This window comes from Oncorhynchus kisutch, linkage group LG23, assembly GCF_002021735.2.
Source record: "Oncorhynchus kisutch isolate 150728-3 linkage group LG23, Okis_V2, whole genome shotgun sequence".
Taxonomy (NCBI): Eukaryota; Metazoa; Chordata; class Actinopteri; order Salmoniformes; family Salmonidae; genus Oncorhynchus; species Oncorhynchus kisutch.
Window position 1 is genome coordinate 17,217,231 of NC_034196.2, and position 25,615 is coordinate 17,242,845.

General features: G+C 42.3%; 1 protein-coding gene across 3 annotated transcripts; it reads left to right on the top strand.

The window, feature by feature from the left end:
• Positions 1–538: 538 nt before the first annotated feature.
• On the top strand, positions 539–21,578 carry LOC109868556 (glutamine synthetase). 3 transcript variants are annotated; one of them, XM_020458191.2, is made up of 7 exons: positions 539–1,271; positions 7,138–7,321; positions 18,628–18,789; positions 18,963–19,109; positions 19,301–19,428; positions 19,535–19,734; positions 19,839–21,578. In XM_020458191.2, exons 1-7 carry the CDS (start codon positions 1,167–1,169, stop codon positions 20,146–20,148), a joined length of 1,236 nt encoding a protein of 411 aa, XP_020313780.1. In that variant the 5' UTR covers positions 539–1,166; the 3' UTR covers positions 20,149–21,578. The 3 variants fall into 3 exon arrangements, with proteins under 3 accessions (XP_020313780.1, XP_020313782.1, XP_020313781.1); XM_020458193.2 differs by having other exon boundaries at positions 1,259–4,242; XM_020458192.2 differs by lacking the exon at positions 539–1,271 and adding an exon at positions 1,956–2,398.
• Positions 21,579–25,615: the final 4,037 nt, after the last annotated feature.

The following is a 25,615-nucleotide window of genomic DNA, read 5'->3' on the forward strand; positions in this document are numbered from 1 at the left end:
TACTTGTTCTCTCTCTACTTGTTCTCTCTCTCTACTTGTTCTCTCTCTCTACTTGTTCTCTCTCTACCCCCCCAACCCCTCTTTTACACAGCTGCTACTCTCTGTTTATCTTATATGCATACATACACTTCAACGATACATTCATGTACATAGTCCCTAAATGGCCCGACTAACCAGTGCTCCCACACATTGGCTAACCCGGCTATCTGCATTGCGTCCCACCACCCGCCAACCCCTCTTTTTACGCTTCTGCTACTCTCTATTCATCATATATGCATAGTCACTTCAACGAAACCTACATGTACATACTACCTCAATAAGCCTGACTAACAGGTGTCTGTATATAACCTTGCTACTCTTTTTTCAAATGTCTTTTTACTGTTGTTTTATTTCTTTACTTACCTACACACACACACACACACACACACATTTTTTTCCGCACCATTGGTTAGAGCCTGTAAGTAAACATTTCACTGTAAGGTCTACCTACACCGGTTGTATTCGGCGCACGTGACAGATAAACTTTGATTTGATCTGATTCTCCCCAATTAGGTGCCACCAACCTCCTATGTCTCAGAGAAAATGAAGAAATGTTTGTCATGGCCATGTTCACACTAATGTACAGTAAAGACCACCATGTGTGTCTACTGTGGATGTGGCTTTAATCAAATATAACAACCACAATGAACCACACCAGGTTTGTGGGCTCATGGTAATGACTGGGGCGGAATCAGTGAAATGGCTTGCAAAACAGCATTCCTTTGTGTGAAACACATTGCATTTATTCGGCATCTTTTTCTTATAAAATAAGATGTTTGAATTCGGTGGCTTCATACTTACCTTTCAAAAGATGATTCCTGCAGTTTATGCTTACATAGTGTCTCTCCCAATCTCATTATGCCTGGAATATTATCTGATTATACACAAGAGACACCTGATCTCTCCCTTCAGTAGTTGTTGACTCTGTCAGCATACATGTGCTTTGGGCATTGTGCCTCATCAGCATGGAAACAGACTCCGAAATACCCACCCCTTCTGTCCTTTGGCCAGCCCCCAATGTCAGAACAGTAGTCAGTGTCATTAGAAAACTGCGTCCGTATTAGAAAAGCCAGCCTAGTGGAAAGTAGGTACGTTTAACAAGGAGCCATCCTTCTCCCTACTGGCCCATGTTGTGTAATTGTGTGCTCCTGTGCACTGAGCTGCATACAAGGCCTGGATCAACAAACAGCCGTAGTCCTCTCTCAGCAGATGGCCTGCCTATGATGGCACAGGTGGGTGCTCATGTTTATTTCTCGTGGGAGGGAAGATTTTGGCTGCCTCAGTTGTACTGGTCCAATGTCAATGTTTGTCTAAATCTGGTTGTATGTTTTATGAGGGGTTTTCATGTTCATTTAGTGATTAATAATGTATAATCTCAAGAATTGAAACTGAATTTAAGAAATGTATGATAGCATTTGCACATAGAAACACATTGTGGAATTTGAGTGGGTCAGTGCTTATGCATGTTTTAAGCCATTTTTTGCACATATTGTGACACTGAACAGTATATTTACATCACAAGCAGTGATGGCAACTTTTACTTCACTACATTCCTAAAGAAAATAATGTACTTTTTACTCCGTACATTTTCCCTGACACCCAAAAGTACTCGTTACATTTTGACAGGAAAATTGTCCAATTCACACACTTATCAAGATAACATCCCTGCTCATCCTTACTGCCTCTGATCTGGAGGACTCACTAAACATAAATGCTTTGTTTGTAAATTATGTCTGAGTGTTGGAGTGTGCCCCTGGCTAACCGTCAATTTAAAAAAAAACTAGAAAATTGTGCTGTTTTGCTTAATATAAGACATTTTAAATAATTTTTATTTCTACTTTCGATACTTAAGTACATTTTAGCAATTCCATTTACTTTTGATACTTACGTATATTTAAAACCAAATACTTTTAGACTTTTACTCAACTAGTATTTTACAAAGTGACTTTCACTAGAGTCATTTTATGGTATCTTTACTTTTACTCAAGTATGACAATTTAGTACTTTTTCCACCACTGATCACAAGACACTATATTTACATTACAAGGCTTACAAAATTGAATCATGGTTAAATAAACTGTAGATTAAAGAAACCTTTTTAGAGACAAGTTTAACAACATGTCATTATTTCTAGAAAAGACACTGAGCTTCAAAGAAGGTAAACTGGATGATTGATAGGTCAGATGTCAGTGATGAGACTACGTCACAACAAGCTCATTTACATAACCTGTGAAAAACCCTAAACCGGTTTAACTGTCTCAGTCGACTTGGATGATCTAAGGCTGAGAGGAAAAGAGAGGAAGAGAGACCAGAGCACTGCTTCAGTATAATCAATTCTCCTTACTTCACCCATAAAACAGTAAGTAAAGATGTTTCTCTATAATAACTTTGGAAGTACAGATGATGTCATAGAAAGTGAAACTCCTACGACATACTGCAGATAGTTTCACAATGGGTGGCAAGGAATAAATTAGTCCTAAATATTTCAAAAACTAAAAGCAATTGTATTTGGGACAAATCATTTACTAAACCTAAAACCTCAACTCAATCCTGTAATAAATCATGTTGAAATTGAGCAAGTTGAGGTGACTAAACTGCTTGTGAGTAACCCTGGATTGTAAACTGTCATGGTCAAAACATGTTGATACAACAGTAGCTAAAATGGGGAGAAGTCTGTCCATAATAAAGCACTGTTCTGCCTTTTTAACAACACTATCAACAAGGCAGGTCCTACAGGCTCTAGTTTCGTCGTACCTGGACTACTGTTGAGTCGTGTGGTCAGGTGCCACATAGAGGGACCTCTGAAAATTACAATTGGCTAACATTAATGATATGCATGTAAGTCGCTCATGGCTCAAAGTGGAAGAGAGATTGACTTCATCATTACTTGTTGTTGTAAGACATGCTTAATGCACCGAGGTGTCTGCATAAACTACTAGCACACAGCTTGGACACCCATTCATTACCCCACAAGACATGCCAGCAAAGGTCTCTTCACCATCCCCAAGTTCTGGAGTTTTGTTTTTGCATCTTTTACTTTCGGTTTTGTACAGCTTCAAACAGCTGAATGTACAATATTTTTGGTTATTGAAAATATATTTCACAGCAGTTAAAATGGTACAATCATTCAATATACAATGACTGCTTGTTTTGCCACATAAACTGAAATTAGGTGAATGAAGCATTTGTGTTTAGTGAGACTGCCAGATCAGAGGCAGTGTGGATGACCAGGGATGTACTCTTGATAAGTGTGTCAATTGGACCATTTTCCTGTCCTGCTAAGCCTTCAAAAAATACTTTTAGGTGTCAGAGAAAATGTATGGAATGAAATGTACATTATTTTCTTTGTGAATGTAGTGAAGTAGAAGTAAACAAACATTGCAAACAGCAAGATGGATGCTTATAAAAAACTTTGTCCATCTGTTTCAAACACACGATACCATCTTAACGGGATAGTTTACTCAGAATACAAACATGATTTTCCACCTACCGTGGCTATACTTGAAGGAGGTTTTGGGATATTAAAATTTCCTTTCTACATTTAATAGCCATATTTTGTTACTGTTAGCATTCTCAGTAACACTTAACATGAAACTGTTCTTGTGCCTGTGTAATAAAACTAACTACTTTTGGAGCAACATTGTAGTAGCATGTCACATAATACTTTAGTAATTGTATTTTAAATACATAGGAATGAGCTGAGAGTTTAACTACTGTACACAAGAGGAATAGTGACTGTTCCTTATTCCACTTGTGTAATAACTCCATAAGAACTTGATGTTCAAGAAACAGAAACAATGACGCCTGGGGAAGGAACCAAAGAGAGTGGCACATATAGGGCAGGTAATTAAGGAGGTGATGGAGTCCAAGTGAGTGTCATAATGTGCTGATGCACGTAATGATGGTAACAGGTGTGTGCCATAACGAGCAGCCTGGTGACCTAGAGCCCGGAGAGGGAGCACATGTGATAGTACCCCCTCCCAGATGCGCGGCACCAGCCACAGGATGCCGACCAAGATGACGATCCCGGGGATCAGGAGCAGACCGGTCACCTCTGCTAAGGCGCAGGCACCTGTCGATCCAGCTGAGGCACGGGAGCATGGCGACCTAGAGGCCGGAGAGCATACGTGACAGTACCCCCCTCCCCGGCGCGTTCGCCTCCAGCCGCAGGACGCCAACAACAAGGACGATCCCAAGGATCAGGTGCGTACCAGTCGTCTCTGCTAAGGCGCAGAAACCTGATGAACCGGCTGAGGTGTGAGAGCCTGATGACACGTTCCCGTGCCTCGACGTAGGCAACCAGGGACCTGTTCACCCTGCTGAGGCATGGGAGCCTGTCGATCCCGCTGAGGCATGGGATCCAATCGATCCCGCTGAGGCAGGGGAACCCTTCGAATCCGCTGAAGCATGGGAATCCGACAAACCGGCTGAGACCTCCCAGGTAGCTCCGGTTCTGACAACCGAACCCGACATCACCTCCAAATCAAAAACCAAAAAACACTCCCTGATGCTTCCCTTTGGTGAGGCGTCACTCTGTAATGTATGCGTTGGGAGTCGGGTAGCAAGTTCAGGGAGTGAATCATTTAATAATAAATGAAAACAATACAAAACAAGAAACACGAACAATGCACAGACAAGAAACAGAAACAATGACGTCTGGGGAAGGAACCAGGGAGTGACAAACTCAGCAAAAAAAGAAACGTCCTCTCATTGTTAACTGCGTTTTTTTTTCTTCAGCAAACTTAACATTCGTAAATATTTGTATGAACATAACAAGATTCAACAACTAAGATAAACTGAACAAGTTCCACAGACATGTGACTAACAGAAATTGAATAATGTGTCCCTGAACAAAGGGAGGGTCAAAATCAAAAAGTAACAATCAGTATCTGGTGTGGCCACCAGCTGCATTAAGTAGTACAGTGCATCTCCTCCTCATGGTCTGCACCAGATTTTCCAGTTCTTGTGTGAGACGTTACCCTACTCTTCCACCAAGGCACCTGCAAGTTCCTGGACATTTTTTTGGGGAATGGCCCTAGCCCTCATCCTCTGATCTGACAGGTCCCAGACGTGCTCAATGGGATTGAGATCCGGGCTCTTCGCTGGCCTTGGCAGAACACTGACATTCCTGTCTTGCAGGAAATCACGCACAGAACGAGCAGTATGGCTGGTGGCATTGTCATGCTGGAGGGTCATGTCAGGATGAGCCTGCAGGAAGGGTACCACATGAGGGAGGAGGATGTCTTCCCTGTAATGCACAGCGTTGAGATTGCCTGCAATGACAACAAGCCCAGTCCGATGATGCTTGACCCTCCACCTCCAAATCGATCCCGCTCGAGAGTACAGGCCTCGGTGTAGCGCTCATTCCTTCGACGATAAACGCGAATCTGACCATCACCCCTGGTGAGACAAAACCGCGACTTGTCAGTGAAGAGCACTTTTTGCCAGTCCTGTCTGGTCCAGCGATGGTGGGTTTGTGCCCATAGGCGACGTTGTTGCCGGTGATGTCTGGTGAAGACCTGCATTACAACAGGCCTACAAGCTCTCAGTCCAGCCTCTCTCAGCCTATTGTGGACAGTCTAAGCACTGATGGAGGCATTGTGTGTTCCTGGTGTAACTCGGGCAGTTGTTATTGCCATCCTATACCTGTCCTGCAGGTGTGATGTTCAGATGTACCGATCCTGTGCAGGTGTTGTTACACGTGGTCTGCCACTGCGAGGACAATCAGCTGTCTGTCCTGTCTCCCTGTAGCACTGTCTTAGGTGTCTCACAGTACAGACATTGCAATTTATTGCCCTGACCACATCTACAGTCCTTATGCCTCCTTGCAGCATGCCTAAGGCACATTCATGCAGATGAGCAGGGACCCTGGGTATCTTTCTTTTGGTGTTTTTTAGAGTCAATAAAAAGGCCTCTTTAGTGTTCTAAGTTTTCATAACTGTGACCTTAATTACCTACAGTCTGTAAGCTGTTAGTGTCTTAATGACCGTTCCACAGGTGCATGTTCATGAATTGTTTATGGTTCATTGAACAAGCATGAGACACAGCGTTTAAACCCTTTACAATGAAGATCTGTGAAGTTAATTGGATTTTTACGGATTATCTTTGAAAGGCAGAGTCCTGAAAGAGGGATGTTTCTTTTTTTGCTGAGTTGATATAGGGCAGGTAATCAAGGGGGTGATGGAGTCCAGGAGAGTGTCATAATGTGCTGATGCGCGTAACGATGGTGACAGGTGTGTGCCATAACGAGCAGCCTGGTGACCTAGAGGCCGGAGAGGGAGCACACGTGACAGCTATAGGCTGTATTAAGATTCATATCTAAGAGCCCTCCAAAACATGTGCTTTTGATCGTATATTTAGACTAATTCAACAAACTGTTGTAGTTTTTGGTTCTTCATCAAATAGTTGGCAGCCATCAAATAAATATTTGTTTATTTTCAAATCATGTGCATATATTCACATACCTTCAAATATTATTTAGTTTTCAGACAGGTATTCAAAATACTTAATGTTATTTGTTTTTCTGAGACCTGTATTTGAATATCAAATAAAATAGTTGCCTTTTAGTTTCAATTCTATATAAACTATATTCGACTACCTCTAGCATTTAAAAAGTTGCTATTTTTAAATAAACAAAATACAATTATCTTCTGGCCAGGTCTGAATGTGTGCACATCCAGTGAAACTTACCAGGTGTCAGGTAGAGAAAAATAAACCCACAAATACGGTTGTGTGCTCCCAAATGTTAAAGTGACATTATTGTTCTTTACCTTTTGTACTGTACTGGTATGTCTATCCATCATGGCATTCAGATGACTTCAGATTGCATTTAGGCTTTCCTTGTTTGATTTTGCTACTGATTATCCCCCCCCCCAGACTAAAGGAGTGGAATGAAAATACATTTTGTAAAATAGAAATGTGTTCATGAGGACAAGTGAATGGAATGGTACATGAACAGCAAAACAAATCATGATCTTGTTCAACACTTCCTGATGACACCAGCTGATGAAAAACTATGAGGAATTACCTGTTGAACTATGTGTCACTATACAGCATGTGTACTGAGTGTCTGTTTCTCTGTTTTTTTGACCCCCTCAGACTCTACACTTAGCCATGGCATCTGTGTCAGTCAGCTCTCGTCTAAACAAGGCCATCCATCAGCACTACATGTCCCTTCCACAGGGGGACCTGTGTCAGGTCACCTACATCTGGATCGATGGCTCCGGGGAGGGGCTGAGGAACAAGACTCGCACCCTGGAGAGAGAGCCACAGGGAATAGAGGGTAACACATTGAATCAAATGTATTTGTCAAAATAATAACAAGAAGAATAAATACACAATGAGTATAGATAACTTGGCTATATAAATAGGGTAAGTACCAAGTCAATGTGCAGGGGTACAAGGTAATTGAGTTAGATATTTTTATTCATTTATCCCTTATTTTACCAGGTAAATTGACTGAGAAGACATTCTCATTTACAGCAACAACCTGGGGAATAGTTACAGGGGAGAGGAGGAATGAGCCAATTGTAAGCTGGGGATGATTGGATGACTGTGATGGTATGAAGGCCAGATTGGAAATTAGCCAGGACACCAGGTTTAACACCCCTACTCTTACAATAAGTGCCATAGGATCTTTAGTGACCACAGAGAGTCTGGACACCTGTTTAACATCCGATCTGAAAGACAGCACCCTACACAGGGCAATGTCCCCAATCACTGCCCTGGGGATTTGGGATATTTTTTTTAGACCAGAGGAAAGGGGGCCTCCTACTGGCCCTCCAACACCACTTCCAGTAGCATCCAGGGACCAACCCTGCTTAGCTTTAGAAGAATGCCAGTAGTGGGATGTGGGGTGGTATGCTGCTGGCAATGTATATATATATAGGTAGGAATAAAGTTAATAGGCAACAGGATAGAAGATAAACAGTAGCAACAGCGTACAGTATGGGACTAGTCAAAAGATTGCAAAAAGCATCAATGCAGATAGTCCATGGCCAAAAGTAAATGGACACCTGCTCGTCGCACATCTCATTCCAAAATCATTGGCATTAATATGGAGTTGGTTCCCCTTTTACTTTTATAACAGTCTCCACTCTTCTGGGAAGGTTTTCCACTAGATGTTGGAACATTGCTGCAGGGACTTGCTTCCATTCAGCCATGAGAGCATTAGTTAGGTCAGGCCCTGATGTTGGGCAAGTAGGCCAACCTCCTAGTCGGCGTTCCAATTCACCCCAAAGGTGTTCGGGTCAAGGCTCTGTGCAGGCCAGTCAAGTTCTTCCAAACCAATCTCAGCAAACTATTTCTGTATGGACCTCTGTGCACGGGGGCATTGTTATGCTGAAACAGGAAATGACCTTCCCCAAACTGTTTCCACAAAGTTGGAAGCACAAAATCATCTAGAATATCATTGTATGCTGTAGCGTTAAGATTTCCCTTCACTGGAACTAGCCCGAACTATGATAAACAGCCCCAGACCATTATTCATCCTCCACCAAACTTTACAGTTGGCAGAATGCATTCAGGCAGGTAGCGTTCTCCTGCACCCGCCAAACCCAGATTTGTCCGTTGGACTGCCAGATGGTGAAGCGTGATTCATCACTCCAGATAATGGGTTTCCACTGCTCCAGAGTCCAATTGCGCATGGTGATCTTAGGCTTCTGTGTGGCTGCTCAGACATGGAAACCCATTTCATGAAGATCCCAACGAACAGTTCTTCTGATGACGTTGCTTCCAGAGGCAGTTTGGAACTCGGTAGTGAGTGTTGCAAACGAGGACAGGCAATTTTTACGTGTTATGTGCTTCAGCACTCAGCGGTCCCGTTCTGTGAGTTTGTGTGACCTACCACTTCACGGTTGAGCCGTTGTTGCTCCTAGACGTTTCCACTTCACAATAAGAGCACTTACAGTTGACCGGGGAAGCTCTAGCAGGGCAGAAAATTCACAAATGAGTTGTTGGAAAGGCGGCATCCTATAAAGGTACACCATTGAAAATCAATGAGCTCTTCAGTAAGGCCATTCTACTGCCAATGTTTGTCTTTGTAGATTGCATGGCTGTGTGCTCAATTGTATACACCTGTCAGCAAAGGGTGTGGCTGAAATAGCCGAATCCACTCATTTGAAGGCGTGTCCACATACTTTTGTATATATAGTATAGGTCCTGGATGGCAGGGAGCTTGGCCCCTGTGATGTATTGGGCCTTACACACTACCCTCTGTAGCACCTTGAGGTCGCATGCCAAGCAATTGCTATACCAAGCGGTGATGCAGCCATTCAAGATGCACTCAATGATACAGCTGTAGAACCTTTTGAGGATCTGAGGGCCCATGCCAAATCTTTTCAGCCTCTTGAGGGGGAAGAGGCTTTGTTGTGCGTTCTTCACAACTGTGTTGGTGTGTGTGGACAATCATAATTCCTTAGTGATGTGGACACCGAGAAACTTGAAGCTCATGACCCCCTCCACTACAGCCCTGTCGATGTGGATGGGGGCATACTCGGCCCTCCGTTGCTTGTAGTCCATGATCAGTTCCTTTGTCTTCATCACGTTGAAGGAGAGGTTGTTTTCCTGGCACCACAATGCCAGGTCACTGACCTCCTCCCTATAGGCTGTCTCCTCATCGTTGGTGATTAGGCCAACCACTGTTGTGTCATCAGCAAACTTAATGATGGTGTTGTAGTCATGCGCTGCCAGGCAGTCATGGGGGAACAGGGAGTACAGGAGGGGACTAAGCACACACCCCTGAGGGGCCCCTGTGCTGAGTGTCAGCGTGGTGGCTGTGTTGTTGCCCCTGACCACTTGGGGTGGCCCATCAGGAAGTCCAAAATCCTGTTGTAGAGGAAGGTGTACAGTCCCAGGGTCCTGAGCCTAGTGATGAGCTTGGAGGTCGCAATGGTGTTGAACACTGAGCTATAGTCATTGAACATCATTCTCACATAGGTGTTCCTCTTGTCCAGGTGGGAGAGGGCAGTGTGGAGTGCAATAGAGATTTCTGCATCCGTGGCTCTGTTGGGATGGTATGCAAATTGGAGTGGGTCCAGGGTTTCTGGGATGATGCTGTTGATGTGAGCCATGGCCAGCCTTTCAAAGCATTTCATGGCTACAGATGTGAGTGATACAGGGCAATAGTCATTTAGACAGGTTACCTTATCGTTCTTGGCCATAGGGACTATGGTGGTCTTCTTGAAACATGTAGGTATTGCAGACTGGGTCAGGGAGAGGTTGAAAATGTCAGTGAAGACACTTGCCAGCTGGTCAGCGCATGCTCTGAGTACGCGTCCTGGTAATCCGTCTGGCACGTCCTTGTGAGTATTAACCTGTTTAAAGATCTCAAACCTCATTCACATTACAAATAAGCATGTTGCGTCAGATATCATGCATTTCAACGGGGACGACCACAATGGAGTGAAAAAGAAACTCCCCTCCTTGGGGTTGAAGGCTGCATACTTTGACTTTCTTCAAACTTTGCGTCGTCTTCCGTTCAGCCAGAGTCAATCAAAGAACACGAAGTTACCAAACAGAAGTAGATGAAAATATTCGGTTTTCAGTGATGGCTTTATGGAATAGCTAGCAACTTGTAAACAATTACCCATTCCCTCTGTCTGTTAAGCCAACTATATTATATGAATGTTGCCTACGGTTTAAGTTTATTGTGATGGTAATGACATTAGTTTTTTATGATAATATTTAGGTAGAGGTTGCTAGCTACAATGATATCTTCAACCTCGCATAGCTTTCAGCTGCAAACTAGATTGACATGCTATAAAGTTAGAGAAACAAGTTGAGGAAAAAGTTGCTTAACAAAACATGTTTTATTATCACCTGAGACAATATATGTATCCTGTCTTGAATGAAAAGGTCATATTTTGCAATCTCCGAAAATAAATGTGATCTCTGACGAGGCAGGTTCTTCTCCATCTTTCAATACAAACACTACACTTGTCCATTCAGTAGTGGGACAAGACTCTGTGAAGATGACTTATGGCGTAACGAAATACGTCACAATGTAAACTGGGGCATTACTCACATCGGTTACGGAGAGTGAGATTACACAGTCGTCCGGAACTGCTGGTGCTCTCATGCATGGTTCAGAGTTGCTTGCTTCAAGATTAATGTCCAGCTCTAGCCTTTAGCTCAGTGCAGATATCGATGGCTTCTGGTTGGGATATGTACGGTGCCTTGCAAAAGTATTAATCTCCCTTGGCGTTTTTCCAATTTTGTTGCATTACAACCTGTTATTTAAACCGATTTTGATTTAGATTTCATGTAATTGACATACAGAAAATCGTCCAAATTGGTGAAGGGAAATGACAAAAATAAGGAAAACGGAAAAGTGGTGCGTGCATATGTATTCACCCCTTTTGCTATGAAGCCCCTAAATAAGATCTGGTGCAACCAATTACCTTCAGAAGTCACATAATTAGTTAAATAAAGTCCACCTGTGTGCAATATAATTGTCACATGTTCTGTCACATGATATCAGTATATATACACCTGTTCTGAAAGGCCCCAGAGTCTGCAACACCACCAAGCAAGCGGCACCACCAAGCAAGCGGCACCATGAAGAACAAGGAGCTCGCCAAACAGGTCAGGGACAAAGTTGTGGAGAAGTACTTTTAAAGTTAATATCTCGTATCTTACTCCGCTATATTAGGCTTCCCTGCAATTTCTAGAATATATTTCAGTATTGTTTTTTTAATTGGTTGGGTTATCCTGTTCGCATAGAATTACCGTATATTTCACAAAGACAAAACCCAGTTAATATCCTCGCTGTATATCAACCAGTTTTCATGAGGACTATTTAGGTATGTCTTTTGAATTTGATAATACTACGTTAATTAACCATTTAAGTTATCCTATTTGTACAAAATCCCCGTCCTATCTCACAACACCTATTCAAATCCGGCTTTAACAAACCTTGCAGGCCGTCACAAAGGTGACCAGATCTATTAAGCTAGTTTTATTTCATGGTAGTGCACATGTACCTCAGGTCATTGCAGACCTGCACAATTAGTTAACTATCGACTTACACAAAAGTGACGCTTGGTGATCTTAAATCATTCCCCCAAATTTGTGAATAAAGATTACTGACCTTGTCTTGAAGACTGGGAAAAGCAATGTAGGTTGGATCTCGTCACCAACTCTGTCGTGTACCAGTTCACCACTGGCCTGAAATAAACCCTCAATTCAGAGGTCAGGTCTTTGTCTTACGGATCCTGGATCCGCCCGTGCATGGTTTTCAGCAGTTCCTTGGGACGACAGAGGCAGGTATTGAGATCCGGCTCGAAGGACCAATTGATAAGAGAATTATGTTCTCCAGGTACATAACCCAATTTCTCTCAGTCTGCAAACCAGAATGTGTAAGATCCTGGTCGAATGAAACAGACGGAGGCCCAGCTAAAATAGTCAAAAAGGTTTATTCACGGGAACATTCTAAAGTCAAGAATACAAAACAATTCATTTTATACTGACTTCTCATGCACACATACACACAAAGACGCACACACATACACACAAACAGACGCACACAATGTCCTGCTACGCACACACTGTCTGTCTCTCTACCCAGCCGACAGAAATCAGTGACCTTGTCCTTGAGACGTACTTCCTGTACTCTCCCAAACCTCTAGTCAGGTCGGCACCAAACTCAGACAGTCTGTGTTTAAAATACCATAAAGACATATTGTTTTACCCTAATTCTGGCGAGAACTACACATTTATTGATTATGATTTTATACATTCTAATCAATTCCATACAATTATATGTTTCAGGGGGGAATATTCTAATCATTCAATTAACAGATAATTCTCAACTAACAGTTATGAAAAAATATCAGAAACTTTGAACATCCCACAGAGCACCATTAAATCCATTATTAAAAAAGGGAAAGAACCTGGCACCACAACAAACCTGCCAAGAGAGGGCCACCCACCAAAACTCATGGACCAGGCAAGGAGGACATTAATCAGAGAAGCAACAAAGAGACCAACGATAACCCTGGAGGAGCTGCAAAGCTCCACAGCGGAGATTGGAGTATCTGTCCATAGGACAACTTTAAGCCGTACACTCCACAAAGCTGGGCTTTACAGAAGAGTGGCCAGAAAAAAAGCCATTGCTTAATGAAAAAAATAAACACGTTTGGTGTTCACCAAAAGGCATGTGGGAGACTCCCCAAACATATCGAACAGGTACTCTGGTCAGATGAGACTAAAATTGAGCTTTTCGGCTATCAAGGAAAACACTGTCTGTAGAAAAACCAACATCTCTCATCACCCTGAGAACATAATCCCCACAGTGAAGCATGGTGGTGACCACATCATGCTGTGGTGACGTTTTTCATCAGCAGGGACTGGGAAACTGGTCAGAATTGAAGGAATGATGGATGGCGCTAAATACAGGGAAATTCTTGATGGAAACCTGTTTCAGTCTTACAGAGATTTGAGACTGGGATGGATGTTCACCTTCTAGCAGGACAATTACCCTAAGCATACTGCTAAAGCAACACTCGAGTGGTTTAAGGGGAAACATTTAAATGTCTTGGAATGGCCTAGTCAACACCCAGAACTCAATCCAATTGAGAATCTGTGGTATGACTTAAAGATTGCTGTATACCAGTGGAACCCATCCAACTTGAAGGAGCTGGAGCAATTTTGCCTTTAAGAATGGGCAAAAATCATCCCAGTGGCTAGTTGTGCCAAGCTTATAGAGACATACCCCAAGAGGCTTGCAGCTATAATTGCTGAAAAGGTGCCTCTACAAAGTATTGACTTTGGGGGGGGGGGGTGAATAGTTATGCATGCTCAAGTTCAGTTTTTTTGTCTTATTTCTTGCTTGTAGGTGTGGTAGGCATGTTGTGTAAATCAAATGAAACAAACCCCACAAAAATCTATTTTAATTCCAGGTTGTAAGGCAACAAAATAGGAAAAATGCCAAGGGGGTAAATACTTTCGCATGCCACAATGTAAAAGTGTTTTGTGCTTCACTGTGGTCTGGTCTATCAACGGGACCTGAAGAACTGTAATATCCTATGTTTCTCGAAGTCATGGCCGACAAGAAATTGGATAATATACATGTAGCTGGTTTTTCTAAGCATTGTCAAGACCGAACGGCAGCTGCGGGTAAGGTTAACAAAGACACACACAACCCCCCCTTTATTAACAACCGCTAATGCGCAATCTCTAATGTTAAAGACGTCTTGAGGTTTTGCTCGCCTGAGTTAGAATACCTCATGATAAGCTGCAGACAATACTATTTACCAAGAGTTTTCATCTATATTTTTCTGTCTATTAACCACTACAAACCAATGCTGGCACTAAGAGCACACTCAACAAGCTGTATAAGCAAACTAGAAATGCACATCCAGAGGCAGCACTGCCAGTGATTTTAATGCATAGAAACTGACAACAAAGAACCATTACTCATTTTAAGCCCAAAGGTAAATTATGTCCTATGGTTAACAACTCTTCGATTAATACCTATTGTAGGTTAGTTGAACAAGAAGCCATATCCGTATATACGAGAAAAACAAACCATATTCAGAAGAACCTCACTAGGACAGAAGAACAGACACTCAATGAACTAATGAAAGACTCAGTTTTGCTGCTGCTACTCTCTGTTTATCATATACGCATAGTCACTTTAACTATACATTCATGTACATACTACCTCAATTGGGCAGACCAACCAGTGCTCCCGCACATTGGCTAACCGGGCTATTTGCATTGTGTTGTGTTTTTTTTATTAGTCTCGGGCTGTTGATGGTAGGTGCAGCCAATTCAGCTGCCCTGCGCGCCGGGTAGGCAAACTGTTGCCATTTCATGTGTCTGAAGGTACAAACTCTTGCTTCCGGTGGGCCTGGAGAGGAAATCAAGTGCACTACCACACCGCTGGCCAGTCAGATTACTCAGATGACCGAGTCTGCAGCAATGTAGCAGGCATAAAAGAAAGCTACGGCAAAATGTATACTGTGAGATTTCAAAACGTTTCAAACAATGACTAGAGGGAGACTGTCAACGAATACAGCAAAGAGCTGCTGTTTTTATGAGTCAGTTAATGTTTAAATTCTTACTTGCACTGTCAACACTTTGTATTCAACACTTTTATAAACCATAAAATGCGTGTACTTTCTATTTCCCCTCAGCACTACAACAAGCAGTGCAGCAGTAATGAATGAGTAGGAAAGTGTATCTATAGGCTTGCGTTGTTATTATTACCGGCTTGGGTATTTTTTAATATCAAGGAATATTTCACTTTCTCTGTTCATAGGAGTAACAACATGAATTTTTACACGAGGCAGAAATAATCCGGTGAGACTCGAGTGTCCCTTTTTTTATTTATTAGTGCCTGCATCTGAGACTGACGATCAGATGCAGACACCATCAGCCCAGTCAAATAAAAAGCACATTATTTAAATGTATTCTCACTCAGCTGTGCCTCACAAGTAATACAACAATGGTTCAATTACCGGTGTGATCATATAGCCTACCTCAAATGTCCCGAACAACAATGCATTGGCTGGTAAATTCAAGCAAAGCCAGTATGCGTGATAATGTATTGGGCCTATAGCTTACTGCACAAACATCATTGCTACAGTACTGTTTTTAATTGGTTAATGTTGCATAGGCTTACATTTTTTAAAATCATGTTAATAAAAAAAATCTGCGAGGTAGATCTCGGCATACATTTTGACTCAAAGTGATCTTGACTCAGAAAAGGTTGGTGAACACTGCTCCAGAGCTAAAGAACACTCAGTAATGTTCACCACCACATATACTTTGAGCTCCCGCAAGTGGGCGACGCTGTCAAGAAACACTGGCATGATTAATCCTCGGACCCAGTTTTGTCAGCTGAATTTAAGAACTCACCACTTATTGTATCTAGGAGAGGTCGAAATTTACGTGACAAGTTGGTCTATGCCAACTGCCAGCCACAAAAGAAAATATCCAGGCTCTTTTACGCCCTCTTCTGAATGGTAGCTATAAATGCAGAGGCAGCACAGTGCAACAATATGATGTGTGAATATTTTCGCCACCCACATGCAGGAAAACGGTTCCAAATAAATGACATTATTACGTGCTCCTCCACCCATGTTATCTACATGATTAAATGTCCATGTGGGTTGTGTTAAATAGGAACAACCTGTCGCTCTCACAGAGAATTAGTGAACATAAGTTAAATCAGGAGAAACAACAGGGATTATTATCCTGTTGCAGTACATTTTAATGACCAAAAACATGACATTTCTACATTTAGATTTTATGGTATAGAGAAAGTCAAGATATCAGACAGAGGGGATATAAATAATACTCTGAGCAATACACCCTCTAGACATTATTCCCAACATGTCTTAATGATAATTTCCATGAATGTTATGTCATAAATGTGAACATGAACTAATGCCTTGTAGTTAAAACCACTTCAGCCTACTCAGACGTTTTACTTGATAGGTACTTGATAGGTTGATGTCCTCATTTTGGTTTTACAGACATGTTTAATATGTTTTATGTCAATACTTTATTAGAATATTTCTGAAATGCACATTGTTATATTGGGTAACACATTCGATGCACTGAACACTCACAAAAGCTCTGACGAAGGCCTTCAGGTCTATGAGTAAAGCTTAATAAAGAACAGTGATACTAGCAAGAGCAGTGCGGGTTTCTGTTATTCAATGCTATTCAATTGTTACCATGCACCTTCAACAAAGATAGCTCAGATGTGCCTTTTGAATGCAGGGAAACTGAAATCCGTCTTACCCCATTTTTACCAGCATGTCACCTGTGCACAGAAACACATACAAGCACACCCTCGCCCTCCATTTGGCAAATCTGACCATAACTGTATCCTCCTGATTCCTTCTTACAAACATCGACAACGTCGTCCCCACAGTGACCATATATGTGCAGTGGCATGCAAAAGTATTCACCCCCTTGGCATTTTTCCTATTTTGTTGCCTTACAACCTGGAATTAAAATAGATGTTTGGGGGGTTTGAATAATTTGATTTACACAACATGCCTACCACTTTGAAAATGCCAAAAAGTAACTTTTGTGAAACAAGCAAGAAATAAGACAAAAAAAACAGAACTTGAGTGTGCATAACTATTCACCCCCCCCCCCCCCCCCCAAAAAAAAAGTCAATACTTTGTAGAGCCACCGTTTGCAGCAATTACAGTTGCAAGTATCTTGGGGTATGTCTCTATAAGCTTGGCATATCTAGCCACTGGGACTTTTCCCCATTCAAGGCAAAACTGCTCCAGCTCCTTCAAGTTGGATGGGTTCCACTGGTGTACAGCAATCGTTAACTCATACCACAGATTCACAATTGGATTGACTTCTGGGCTTTGACAAGGCCATTCCAAGACATTTAAATGTTTCCCCTTAAACCACTCAAGTGTGGCTTCAGCAGAATGATTAGGGTCATTGTCCTACTGGAAGGTGAACCTCCGTCCTAGTCTCAAATCTCTGGTAGACTGAAACCGTTTTCCCTCAAGTATATCCCTATATTTAGCCCAATCCATCATTCCTTCAATTGTGACCAGTTTCCCCGTCTCTGCCTATGAAAAACATCCCCACAGCATGATGCTGCCACCACCATGCTTCACTGTGGGGATGGTGTTCTCGTGGTGATGTAGGGTGTTGGGTATGCACCAGACATAGCATTTTCCTTGAGAGCCGAAAAGCTCAATTTTAGTCTCATCTGACCAGAGTACCTTCCATCTGTTTGGGGAGTCTCCCACTTGCCTTTCGGCGAACACCAAACGTGTTTGCTTATTTTTTTCTTTTAGCAATGGCTTTTTTTCTGGACACTCTTCCATAAAGCCCAGCTCTGTGGAGTGTATGGCTTAAAGTGGTCCTATGGACAGATACTCCAATCTCCGCTGTGGAGCTTTGCAGCTCCTCCAGGGTTATCTTTGGTCTCTTTGTTGCTTCTCTGATTAATGCCCTCCTTGCCATGTCTGTACGTTTTGGTGGGCGGCCCTCTTTTGGCAGGTTTGTTGTGGTGCCATGTTTTTTCAATTTTTTTAATCATGGATTTAATGGTGCTCTGTGGGATGTTCAAAGTTTCTGAACTTTTTTTATAACCCTACCCTGATCTGTACTTCTCCACAACTTCGTCCCTGACCTGTTTGGAGAGCTCCTTGGTTCTTCATGATGCTGTTTGATTGGTGGTGCCTCTTTCTTAGTGGTGTTGCAGATTCTGGGGCCTTTCAGAACAGGTGTATATATACTGAGATCATGTGACACTTAGATTGCACACAGGTGGACTTTCTTTAACTAATTATGTGACTTCTGAAGGTAATTGGTTGCACCAGATCTCATTTAGGGGCTTCATAGCAAAGGGGGGAATACATATGCACCCACCCCTTTTCCATTTTTTTTTCTCCCCAAAAACTTTTTTCAAAATATTTTTCTTTTTCATTTCACTCCACCAATTTGGACGTCCACTACATGAAATCCAAATAAAAAAATATTTAAATAACAGGTTGTAATGCAACAAAATAGGAAAAAGGGGGATGAATACTTTTGCAAGGTACTGTATATCTAGGACATTATATTCCATGATGTTAATGTTGGTATTGCTATTGTCAGATATTCCAGAGTGGAACTTTGATGGCTCCAGCACCTACCAGGCCGAGGGATCCAACAGTGACATGTTCCTGATCCCAGTGGCGATGTTTAGGGACCCTTTTACACTGGAATCCAACAAACTGGTTTTGTGTGAGGTCCTGAAGTACAACCGCTTGCCTGCAGGTAATTGTAAACATAGCAAGAGATACTTTTCTTACTTCAGTTGACAGACACGGAGACCAAATGGTTTTGGTCTATGATCGAAGCTGCTGTCTATCTAATTGACTGCTTTGACTGTCTCATATTCCTATCAGTCAAACTAACCCTGCAATATACACATTTTCCCTCCTGTACAGAGAGTAACCTGCGGTCAGGTTGTAAGAAAGTGATGGAGGAAGTGAAGCACTATATCCCCTGGTTTGGAATGGAGCAGGAGTATACTCTCCTGGGGATGGATGGTCGCCCCTATGGCTGGCCCCAAAATGGTTTCCCAGGACCCCAAGGTGACTGACCCTACTATATTTTACCATGTGTCCTTTCGTAATGTAAATGGTCTTAAGCAATTGGAAAAGCACTATATATATGAAATATATCTCTATATTTCTAGAAGTCCTACTACATAAGTCCTAATGTTATCAAATAGGCCTTTGATTTTGATCTCATCTAACTCTCTCTTTTTCTATTTCTCTCTCAGGTCCATACTACTGTGGGGTTGGTGCAGACAACGCCTATGGAAGGGACATTATGGAGTGTCACTACAAGGCATGTCTCTATTCTGGAGTCAAAATTTGTGGCACCAATGCTGAGGTCATGCCATCTCAGGTAAACATTTACCTTTTGCTACAATGCTGTATGACAAGTCTTTCCGGAAGGTTCTACAGATTGCTATATCATATTTCCTAACTCTCCTTTTATCTCCCTCTCTCAGTTTGAATTCCAGGTGGGTCTGTGTGAGGGGATAGAGATGGGAGACCACCTATGGATGGCACGTTTCCTGCTGCACCGTGTGTGTGAGGACTTTGGAGTTGTAGCCACTCTGGACCCCAAACCAATGAAGGGGAACTGGAACGGGGCGGGCTGCCATACCAACGTTAGCACAAAGGAGATGAGGGAAGAAGGGGGGCTGCAGTGAGTATGACTGCAAAAACATTATTGCACTGTAAGTAAGGTTCTGTGAGGCTGTGTAACTACAACATTTAGTCCAACACCTAAACTCTCCCCTCTTCTAACAGACATATTGAGCAGGCCATTGAGAAGCTGAGCAAGCGCCATTCCCAGCACATATGTGTGTACGACCCTCACGGAGGCCAGGACAACATCAGACGCCTCACAGGCTTACATGAAACCTCCAGCATCCATGACTTCTGTTTTGGTGTGGCCAACCGCGGGGCCAGCATCCGGATCCCACGCCAGGTGGCCCAGGAGGGGAAGGGATACTTTGAAGACCGCCGGCCCTCCGCCAACTGTGACCCGTATGCCGTGACGGGTGCCATCGCAAGAACCTGCCTGCTCGGGATGGAGGAGGAAGAGGAGAGTACATGAGAGAGTGACCAGACTCATAGACACACATAATCCTGTGTTTGGTGGAAACTGTCCCTTAGATTTGGCATGATTGTGCGATAGAACTATATTGTAACCAAATAAATCTATACTTAAGACTACTGGTTGGGGGCTTCCTGAGTGGCGCAGCGGACTAAGGCTCTGCATTGCAGTGCTAGAGGCATCACTACAGATCCGGGTTTGATCTCTGGCTGTATCACAATTGCCCCAGCATTGTTAGGCTCGGGGGGCTTTACTTGGCACATTGCTTTATATTGAATACTACTCGTTGGATGCTTTAAAGATTCATTACTTGAATGCAGGTTGAATGTTTGTAGGTTAATTATATATTTTTTTGGTATTTGGTAATTGCAGCTGGTTCAATTGGCATATATTCAGTTTGTTTAATGTTTATTGTTTGAAGTTGAGATTGAATAAAATGAAGCTGAATTGAATACAAACCGCATGTTCTTTAAAATCACTACTAGATGGAATCATGATGCAAGTTTTAATTGTCCCCCTTCATACTGGACATGAATGACAATGAAATGAATATTTCCCACGAGCTAACCTTTTACTGTAAATTATTTGAATATATTGACAACACATGACAACCAGTCAAATAAGACTGTAAATGCATTGAATTAAGTTAGCTAGTTCATTACCAACAATTCAGCAAGAGGAGGCCTGCTCACTGTCATCTCTCCATACTTTCCTTCTGTCCTATGTTGACACCCTGGCTCAACCTTAGCACCCTAACCTTAACCGTAGTTTCATGTCCACACACCCTGGCTCAACCTTAGCACCCTAACCTTAACTGTAGTTTCATGTCCACACACCCTGGCTCAACCTTAGCACCCTAACCTTAACTGTAGTTTCATGTCCACACACCCTGGCTCAACCTTAGCACCTTAACCGTAGTTTCGTGTTCACTCCATTGCTCAGCCTTAACCCTAGCTTCATGTCTACACCCTGGCACAACCTAACCCTAGCTTCATGTCCACACACCCAGGCACAACCCAACCCTAGCTTCATGTCCACACACCCTGGCACAACCTAACCCTAGCTTCATGTCCACACACCCTGGCACAACCTAACCCTAGCTTCATGTCTACACCCTGTTTCAACCCTTACCATAGACATAACCCCAACTCTAACCCTGCTGTCTATATATTAGTATAAACACTGTCTGTGCTGAATAACATAGCTGAATCTGGGACCAATTTAACAACCGTCATCATGCAGACCTTGACGTAAAAAGAAAAACTGCGTTATGAGACCATGATGTAAAAACAAACTGAACTGACTTCCATAAAACTGATATTTGATGGAAAACATTCTACTGCAGTTTTGTTACTGCAGTAAAAAGTGCAGTTATTATATTGCTGTAGTATTGCAGTCAAAGTGCAATAAACAGTTATGTCACACCCTGATCTGTTTCACTTGTCCTTGTGCTTGTCTCCACCACCCTCCAGGTGTCACCCATCTTCCCCATTATCCCCCGTGTACTTATACCTGTGTTTTCTGTCTGTTGCCAGTTTGTCTTGTTTGTTCAAGCTCACCAGTGGTTGTTCCTGTCTTTTCCCAGACCCTCTTTTTCTTGTCCTCCTGGTTTTTGACCCTTGCCTGTCCTGACCCTGTACCCGCCTGCCTGCTGTCCTGTACCTTTGCTCCACCTCTGCCTGACCTGACCCTGAGCCTGCCTGCCGTCCTGTACCTTTGCTCCACCTCTGCCTGACCTGACCCTGAGCCTGCCTGCCGTCCTGTACATTTGCTCCACCTCTGCCTGACCTGACCCTGAGCCTGCCTGCCGTCCTGTACATTTGCTCCACCTCTGCCTGATCTGACCCTTAGCCTGCCTGTCGTCCTGTACCGTGGCCTCTGCTCTGGATTATTGACTCCTGCCTGCATTGACCTGCCGTTTGCCTGCCACTGTGGTTACAATAAACATGGTTACTTCACACAGTCTGCACTTGTGTTTTACCTTGATTCCTGATAAGTGATGTTACTACTGTACTGCTACTGTAGTACAACTGTACATTAAATGCATATAAAATATGTCACTAATAAGGCTCAGAATCAAAACATGTGTAGTTTATTTTCTTAAATGCAATACACAAAATAAAAATGATCAGAAATGTGAAATTCAATAATGACTTTATTCAAAAAATCCCCAAGGTCAATTGTAATGACATAAATGAATAAAACAAACTCTTTGCATTGCTTTAAATAACTAATTAAGACTAAGCCAAGAGAAAAGCAGTGTGTGCGCGCGCATGAAAGTATCTTAACATATTAACATAATTTGCTGGTATGGAAATACTAGTGTCTCTCAGAGAAATATGTCAGCTCTGCTAGTAAGGTGCTAGGGGTCAAGCAGACAGGTCTGGATGTCATTTATGATATAAGAGCCTTCATGAAAGTCCTCTGATGGACCCCAGAAATCTCTTTACCAGGAGTTTGAGCTACTCCCCACTGGGCGATGTTACAAGGTACAAAAGAAATAGGGCCAAACAATCCTTTGTTCCAGCAGCAGGAAGGCTCCTGACATTGTGGTTGATAGAGACCTACAGCTAACATTGTGGTTGATAGAGACCTACAGCTAACATTGTGGTTGATAGAGACCTACAGCTAACATTGTGGTTGATAGAGATCTACAGCTAACATTGTGGTTGATAGAGACCTACAGCTAACATTGTGGTTGATAGAGACCTACAGCTAACACTGTGGTTGATAGAGACCTACAGCTAACATTGTGGTTGATAGAGACCTACGGCTAACATTGTGGTTGATAGAGACCTACAGCTAACATTGTGGTTGATAGAGACCTACAGCTAACATTGTGGTTGATAGAGATCTACAGCTAACATTGTGGTTGATAGAGACCTACAGCTAACATTGTGGTTGATAGAGACCTACAGCTAACATTGTGGTTGATAGAGACCTACAGCTAACACTGTGGTTGATAGAGACCTACAGCTAACATTGTGGTTGATAGAGGCCTACAGCTAACATTGTGGTTGATAGAGGTTGTGGTTGATAGACAAAAACAAAGAAACAATAAACTAACAACGAACCGTGACTACAGAGATGCTACGTGCAATAACTCATAACAATATCCCATAACACAGGTGGAAAAAATGCTACTTAAGTATGATCCCCAATTAGAGACAACGATAGCCAGCTGCCTCTAATTGGGAATCATACCAAAACACCAACATAGAAAAAACAAACTAGAACCCCACATAGAAAATATAAACTAGACTAAACCCCTAGTCATGCCCTGACCTACTCTACCATAGAAAATAAAGGCTTTCTATGGTCAGAACATGATGAACAGATGAACCATTGTTCGCTCATGAATTACACTTTTTCTACCTGTATTTATTGTCTGTATATGTCCTTTGTCTATGGTATTTCCAATTATGTGTTATGTATGCACAGAGCCGCAACCCAAATTACCCCATGGGGATAATAAAGTATATCTTATCTTTACACCCTGCCCTCATTATTCAGCTTCGTCCGGATCACTGCCTTCACTTGTCCGTAGTCCTCAACATTTCTGATTGACGTGATCTGTAGTGAAACATAAAAACACGAAGAACCATATTAGTAAGCAATAAAAACACTTCTGCTTGATTTTTCTGGTCCAAACTATGTAGCACAATTAAGGCCAGCATCAAGCCAAATGCAATTAATTAATCTTGTGTGAGCTACTGCTATACTTCTAAACAGGTGTCAATAATCAGATCTCAGAAATCAAACAGGTCATCAGATAGGTTGGGATGGCTGATATGCTATAGATGCTGGGATTAGGTTTAGGTATAGAGCTGAGGTTGGGTTTAAGGTTAGGGTTCTGGATAGTAGGTAAGCAATTTGTTAATAGTTAGTTGAACATTTAGGCACAATCCAAATACTGTAAAGAACATTTTTCAGTGTTCAAGTTTTAATACGTCTACATGTAGCTAAGCCTTTGTCTGTTTAGATACCGATTCATTGCTGCACTTCTCTTTTGGGTCTCCCTGACAACGTCCTGGTTGCATTGGATGCCCTCCTCCCATTCAGCAAATGTGTTACCAACATTTGGACCAGTGGTTACATTATAAATGGGTTTACCTGATTTGGACCTAGTAGGTGTCTGGATGAGGACGTTCAGTGTAATGTGATGTGAGCTACTGATTTCAAGTCCTGAGAGCTGAATGCCTCTATATGCTGGTGTTACAAGTACATCCATCTACAGTACACCTTAAGTTGCCATATCATGTGACTATGGACTGCTGCTGGCATCACGTTTACATGGATTGATTTTTGTAAATTACTCATAAATTGAGTAATAGATGGGGATTGACTGTGAAAGAAGAGGATTATTTCAGCTACTTACTTCTACAGGCGTCTGAATCAGCAACATGGAGGATAAACAGTATACAGTACAACACACTGCTTCAAAATTGAACACTTATTCAAACAAGATCAGAGCCATTTCCATGGATACCGGTAGTAACTTGGCAACGACCGTGTCTGTCTGTTGTCGTGGAAGCATATGTCTCATTACATGGGATGTACTCTGCTTTTTCTGCAATTAATGACTGGGATACAGCTCAGTCATCGTCTCTCTCTCTCGCTCTATTTCTATCGCCTCTCTCTCTTTTACACATACACATGCACGCACAAGCAAGCTTGTTCGTGTGTGTGCATGAACGTGTGCATGCATGTGTGTGTGTGAATGCAATAAATGTATGTTTCACCAAATTGTACTTTTATATATCACCTATTACAGTACATGCACTATTAAAGCAGTAAATGGTAGATGACGTAACTTAGATTAATATGGCACAACCAGCTCTTCATTTGGGAACAAAGTACAAGTCCCATTTCAGCTTGGGAGCTCAATCTCTCCAGGACACTTTTACTATTTTCTCTAAGAGCTGAGAGCTATAAACATCACATTCCTCTGCTCAGAAGCATAATTGAATCTGGGCTGAGTAGGACAAACTGATGATGTCAGCAGCATGTAGCTACACTCTGGAGATGGGGATTTCCCTGCTGTGTCTCGTTTCTAGTGATGTGGGGGTGGGGATGGATGGATGAATGGATAGAGAGAGGGGTATCCCACCATCCAGTGTTTGATGTATCCTTAGGGCTTAGGCTACTACTGAGTGGATGTGGTCTGGGAGCTCAACTCAATCAATGACTGGATGTCTGAGAAAGAGTTGTAGCAATATAGAATAATGCAAAAAAGGCCAATGTTTGTTAGCTAAAACTGGCTACTACTGTAGATACAGTGTTACTATAATATCTACACTGGGATGTGTACTGTCAAGGTGGCCTAAACACAAAGACCTAAATAACCTAATATTTACATTGTGTGGTCAGTTATGGAAGAGTACCAACCTTGAATAGATTCAATGTATCCGCATATAATTTTTAAATAATGGATCAAATATTGTCGTAATGACGTCACTGCTACTGG